General features: G+C 36.8%; 1 protein-coding gene across 1 annotated transcript; it reads left to right on the top strand.

Moving 5' to 3' along the window:
* On the top strand, positions 1–1356 carry LOC113066936 (uncharacterized protein C11orf96 homolog). Its single transcript, XM_026239077.1, has one exon. It carries the CDS (start codon positions 232–234, stop codon positions 598–600), a length of 369 nt encoding a protein of 122 aa, XP_026094862.1. The 5' UTR covers positions 1–231; the 3' UTR covers positions 601–1356.
* The last annotated feature ends 5728 nt before the right edge of the window (positions 1357–7084 follow it).

Genomic DNA, 7084 nt, shown 5'->3' with positions numbered 1-7084 from the left:
AGAGCTGTCAGTGGCACGCTCAGAAACCTCAGACAGAGAGAACTGAGATTCAGCTCACTCATCTTCTGGAAGTTGTCTTCTCAGGCCATTTCTTAGCTTCACCTTCTGTCAAATATAGACAAGAAGGATACAAACAAAGCTACTTTGGATCCTTCACCACAGGGAGACCTGGAGAATTGCAAGCCTCTCCAAACATCTCAGAAGCCCTTGCAACCCTTGCCATCCAGAGACATGGCTGCACGTCCGATGGAGACGGTGGGTTTTGCCATTCTACCCGCACACATATTGGCGTCTGCCATGGAGGAGTTTCCCCAGCAGCTACCCGTCCCCAAGTGTCTGGCTCGGGGCCGAAACCGAACACGGCGGCCCCGAGACACCCGCTTCAAGACCCAGCCGGTGACTTTCGCAGAGATCGCTGAAGTGGAAGAGGAAGGGGCTTCGCCACTGGAGGAAGAAAGGGCAAGACGGTCCTTCCTTCAATCGCTGGAGAGTCTCAGGAGGAGCACACAGACTTTGCACCACGCGGGATCCACGCAGAGCTGCCGCGCAGTGTCTGCCCAGGCTAGTCTGGACTCCAGCGACTCAGACTCGACGCACTGAGAGAGTGAGAGGAAGCTCCAAAGGATGACAGGACTGCAATTCAGTGTATTTCGCACATATCTTCCTGTTAAATTCCTCTTTCACAGGCATTAACCTATAGTTGTTTTGCATTTATGTGCAGATTCCACTTGAGTAACACTGGCACAGTGATTGTTTGGCTCCTCTGCAAGAGCAAAGTTGTAGCATGTTAGAAGATTTCAGAAACCACTTAAATTCTTACACAAATTCCTTGTTTATCGTATGAGACTTGAGGAATGGTGAGGTTTCATCTGTAATGAACTTGACAAGAGACAGAGGACACACCATGTCTGATTCCATTTTAATAGACTAATCCTTTACGCCTGTTTAAGACTACACACCCCAATGGGTTCTTCAATGCTGGGCAGGATGTAGACTGTCACTTTTTGCTATAATTCACTGCTGTGCTGATGAACGAGCTAAAAGAAGTATAACAGAGATGTATTTTTTACAGAAAATAAGGTTCAAACCCTGATGTGTAAGTCTGCCAGAATGGTGAACTTACTTATGAACTTGATGAGGAGCAAATTATTGTACATTTCAAAAGTGTCTTATATTTATTCACAGATTATTTTGCTATAACATAGTGATTTTAGGGAATTGTTCTGTTGACGGTGTGGACTTGTAAAGTCACTATCACTGTACATAAGAGAAAAAAGCATTTATACTTGGATTTGACTTATTCATTTGTTTCATACTTTCTGTAGTTATATAAATAAACTTTATAACATTGGATCATCATCTCATTTGTCTTTTGATGAAATTCGGCTGCTTACATCAGCAGAATTACAGAGACTTATTCAATGATTATTAGTTAGAAAATGATGGAAAAATCTTTCATTGTGATAATCTAAAAAAAGTATGCTAAATGAGCAAGAGAACATGACAGAAAACTGCAAAGTCATTGTAACAGTCCTTAAATAGTCCAAATATGCATTTGTACTTTTTACTATATATATATAATTACATTATTATTATTATTGTTATATTATTATTTTTCTTAGTGTGAAGTACCTTTTTCAACTATAAAGAACCTTTTTGATACAATAGGTTTAATTGATGTTAAAGATTTTTTTTTATGAAACCAAAGATGACAATAAAGAACCTTTATGGAAATATTTTTTTAATGCTAAAACGAGAAAATGTTAAAATGGAAATAAAGTGACCATAAAATGGGTTAAAAGAAAATTAAATTGAAGTAAAGTCCAGTATAATGAATCTTCATTGCATAATATAATGAACTATTACGGCTTCTGACAATAATGATCAGGCATAATCTCAGGTGTTTACACTGTGTCCACATCCACAGCACAAAAACACATTTCATTGGTCTCTACTCCCTCAACATCTTATTTCTATCAGCCAGTACAGATGCCATGTAAAAATAGCGTCTCTCTAACTTGCCTTCTGATCTAGTTACATTATTGGAAATCATGCCTCTCCATCCAGCTGGTAATTTTGCAGTGTTGTGAAAGACTATGCTTGACACCAAAACGGTGTGACTGGGTTTATTTATGTGTTTTAGGGATTATTCTTCAACCCAGAGTCAGACTGCTATATCATCTCTGTCCTTTCTGACTGGAGAGACAATAATTCAGCTGAATAGTATTAACATTAAATGTGAAGTCTGTAAATTAACACAACAGTTTTTTTTAGTTGCTGTTGACTGGCTTAAATCAGATGAGTCCGGTTTTGGCATAGTTGGAAAAACAGACCCTCTTGTTGAGCTTTGTTCAGCATGTTTACACAATAAATCCAAAGTCTGCTTTGTTTTTTTTATCCACACAGTCGAATGCATAGCCTTTTTAAAAAGTATACTCTATTATATAGCATGCACGAACACAAGCGCTCAACATGTGTGCTAGAAAGTTTCATCATGGTCCAGTGTCTGCACTATTTCTCTCCGGAAGTCATGTGCGCAAAAAAACAACAACAACGACAAAAAAAAAATAAAAGTATATTTTCGGATTAAAGGGTTAGTGCACCCTCATGTTGTTGCAAACCTGTAAGACCATTTGGATGAAATCTGAGAGCTTTCTGATCCTGCATAGACAGTAATGCAACTAACGCATTTAAGACCCAGAAAGGTAGTAGTAAGGACATTGAGAATGTGGTAAGAGAATACTTTTTGTATGCAAAGAAAACAAGACTAATGACTACATTCAACAATTTCTTCTCTTCCTTGTCAGTCTTCTTAGCTTGTTCATGACAGTCCCACAATGCATGTTTGTGCATTCCTCTGCTTGTAAACAAGGCACAGCGCATCCAGGTTCTACGTCAGAACACTGGCTCCTGCGTCAGCAGCACCACATGCAAGAGTCCTGGTACTGTCATGAACACGAGTCGAAGACTGGCATGGAAGAGAAGAAATGGTTGAATAAAGTCGTTATTTATTATTCTCGTAGGTTCATAACATTAATGTCACATGGACTATTTTAACATCTCCTTACTACGTTTCTGGGCCTTGAACTTGATAGTTGGATTGCTGTCTATGCAGGGTCAGAAAGCTCTCGGATTTAATCAAAAATATCTTAATTTGTGTTCCAAAGATGAATATAGGACTTGCAGGTTTGGAATTACATAAGGGTGAGTAATTTATAACAGAATTTTCATTTTATGGAGAAATATACCTTTAAATATTGGCATCAGCTTGGACAGACACAACCATATCAAATACTGGAGATGACAGGAAGAATATGTTTATGTTAAATAAGAATATGTTAAGCCTGAGTTCACGTACAATTACATATTTCGAAAGGCTATGCATTTGTGTCAAAACTGAAGTATACTTTGGGCTAATTTTTTGGCATCGTGCACATGCTCCGAAAGATCAGCTGTTTATTTAATACTTCAAATATTAAATTATTACTTGTGGTGTCATATATACATGGACAGACTAATGAAGAATGTAGCTCGACTACATAAATGCTGTAGCATGATTTTAATTGTGCATATTAATGTGTTTAGTGTTGCAGTGTTATTTCAGGATTATCAAATATTTTATTAGCACCACACTGTTGGATAAATCATCTTATGAATAGCTCACATCTTTGTCACTGACACTGCATTTTAAAATGTATATGAGAGCATAATTAAACATACAAAATCACCTTTAACTGTTTTGTCTTCAGAGGAAATATCCATGTTCATATCTCTTTTCTGCAGCGAAGCACCTCAGTAATCTACTTTGCTTGGTGTGGTTGCCATGGTTATAGTGAAGTAAAAGAAATATGATGTTTGGAAACTGTTGGGAAAAACAAACTTTATGTTCATTTCCTCCAGATGGTCTTGTCTCCTATCCGCTCCCCTCCTCTCTTTTAATCAGTCAATTTTTGCTTAGTGCATCAAATCTAAATACACCCTTTTATTGATGTGCATTATTTCTGAAGCTTTATCTTCACATCCTTTTCAGAACTAACACCATTTCTACGCTTCATAAAAGTTGAGATATAAATATGACGCTGCAGATTAATGAATGTAGGAGTGCTGCCCAATGCCTAATGTGGAGTGAACAAAAACAGCCTTCAATTAAAAACATCATGTTCCCAGCAGGCATTTGGACTGGCCCTACTGTTCTTCTTGGTTATATAACAAAGTGTTCTTATCACTTATTCCTTGCAGAGAGAAGATCTGAAGAAAATGTTCCTCAAAAGGGAGTACGTCAAGGAAACCATCAGGGTTAACAGACTCTTTTCAAGTCTATTAAATTAACACAATTGAATCAAGTTTATTTTGCAACACATCCTCTTTGCATTTGTGTCCTGCTCTGTCAAGACTGTTTATTTCAATGTTGACATGGCAAAAACGATTCAAGTGAGTGGGCTTGAAATGTGCCTGAATCATTAGAGGATAACAGTGACTCATGTTTACAGGCCAGTGTTTATTAAATATATTGCTAGTGACAAGTTGAGCTGATGGGCAAGAATGATTAAATCCTCCGAAAAAATGAAGAACTTGTCCCTTTTTTTGGAAAAACGTAAATTCATCTTCACGACATGTTACTCGACGGACTATCACATGCTAGATTTGTACAAATAAGGGGTGTTTTACATTCATTTTCTTGCTCATTTGCCTGACTTTTGCATCTCGTTTTGCTCACTAGAGTGTTGCCTGCTTAAGGCTGTCTGGGTTCTGTCTGCAAAAGCATTCGTTTGCTGAATCCCTGACCTATATTCTCATACTCCGTGAAGCAGAACACTCTGGGCTTTGGGTCAGAACCAAAAGTCACATCTCTGGAAGTGCTATGTTGCCCTTGCTCTCCCAGTGTCTGTCAGCTTCTCTCATTGATCTGTCTCAAAATGATCAGGGATACTGAATGAGCAGAGTGTAAGTAACCTATTTACACACTCTCTCATTTCCTCAAACCATCAGTGAGGGCGAATGGCAATTGATGAGATGCAAGAAATTATTAATAAACGTGTCAGGGGAAACAAATAGATCAATAGTTTGAGTATTATTTATGGTGATGTACTTCATTTTTACCATATATATAGCAGTCTGACTCCATTCTGCATAGATGCAAGGAGGTTTTTGATGCTGAAGAGTTTCTGACATTTATGAGACTGTTGAAATTAATTTCAAATTGAAAATGTTTGTCTAAAACCATTTTGTGTCTGTGACAGTTATGACTGGGAACTTATTTGGGCCTTGTTTTAAAAAGGTCATATGATACGTTTCCTTTTTTTTTTTTTTAGAGAGTTACAAGCTCTTGGTGCTTAAAGAAGATCTGTAAAGCTGCAAAAACTAAAGTCTTTAATCCAAAGAGATATTCTTTATCAAAGTTAAGACTCTCCCATGTCCTCTATGACGGCTCATTCAAACACGCTCCCACATGTCTACGTCTACATGTGGAAATATTTGCGTAATGCCACCCAAATGTTCACGCAAAGAAAGAAGGCGTGGTTTCAGTAACCGCAGTTAGTGTTGAAGCAGTCATGTCAGGGAGATGCTGTGCGTATTTAGGCGAAAGCAAAAGTAGATGCACTTAGGAATCTTTAAGATTACTTACCACAGAACAGCGATGCATTTTATGGACGATCGTTTATTGAACCTCAGAGAGGAGGTACTTCTGACTCAGCTACTGTAAGTATCTTTTGCTTTAAGTATTTGCTATTGACTGTTCAAATGCTGAGTTTTGCATGCAGTGTGTGTGTGTGTGTGTGTGTGAAAGAGAAAGAAAGGATCACACAGTGGAGTCAGCTGTCCTAACTGTTCATGGCTTTAAAAAAGCATTATATGACCCCTTTAATGCGCAGTTGACATTTCCATTTGTGTATTGACACAGAGATAACAGTTTGGGAATTTTGTGCCAAAACAAACAACTCTATTCTCCAATGGCTTGATGGGATGTAAAATCTTTCCTATTTTACCCTGCCCTTTACTCTGTAAGTCATATTCTCATGACGGGAGCAGGGAAAATTTTTTGTAAACAATGAAAATGATACAATCTGGAGTCACTGACCTAATTATACGTAATGTTTTATTATAAAACATTAATGTACTTAACATAATTATTCTAAAAATTTGGTTCATAATAAAAGGTGGTTTGTGCTTTTATTCAGATGGTCTTGTCTCCATATTTGGTTTTGTGTATAGAGAAACACTAAAAGAAACAGTGTTCTTTGGTTATATATTTTAAACAATGTGTCTGGGCTAAAGAGCTATTAGTTGGCAAAACTTGTTCTCTTTTGTTTTTTGTTCCTTAAAACAGACCCAGTGACTAATGTTGTCTGGGTAACAAACTAAATTGGCTGGATCGTCTAAAGATAAAAAAAATATGAATTTCAATTTAACCCTTAAATGGTTTCTGTATACTGAGTATAAAGAAATTTGAGAGGTTGGGGGTGAGACAAACCTTATTTCTAATTTCTATTCCTTATTTCTATATACCTGGCATCAAATCAACATATTTATCTAAGAATATTACCATAAGCAATAAGCAGGCTACTTTCCTCAAGGTTAATATATCTTACTAATATTTATATCTTTTGTTTTCATGTGAAGAACAAACTGTAAAATTGGAAATAAAAGCAATACAGAAATCTGTAATATTAATATTATTACTAAAACATGAAATTGTAGTATTTGAGTCCTAATGTGCATCATTTTTAAATATTGTCAAAGCAAGAAAGAAAACTAGTTGTAATTATGATTAATAATAACACTGACAATAAATTAATAAGCATATACAAAACGCATTAATAATAGTAATTAATTTCGTATATGTCTCACAATAGTTCATAGCGCTGAAATAATTTTCTTTGACTTCTGTCCAGTAGATGCCAGTAACTCATGAACATTGCGTTGCATACTAGGCACAAGAAGAAGCTCTTTTATTGACGTGAAAATGGACCAATCACTGAGCTTTAAACGATTGACGTCTTTGTGTGTTTTTTATTGCTGAAGTTCTCTGGCCCTATCGCACGACGAGAAATGAATTACGTTTTTAAAGTTCGTCTGCTTCAGC

Source organism: Carassius auratus, chromosome 50 (genome assembly GCF_003368295.1).
Source record: "Carassius auratus strain Wakin chromosome 50, ASM336829v1, whole genome shotgun sequence".
Classification (NCBI taxonomy): Eukaryota; Metazoa; Chordata; class Actinopteri; order Cypriniformes; family Cyprinidae; genus Carassius; species Carassius auratus.
The sequence above is the reverse complement of the archived record's forward strand: the minus strand, read 5'-3'. Positions and strand labels throughout refer to the sequence as shown.

Excerpts from the sequence above, each read along its gene's own strand:
- LOC113066936 (XM_026239077.1), top strand. The coding sequence starts at position 232 with ATGGCTGCACGTCCGATGGAGACGGTGGGTTTTGCCATTCTACCCGCA.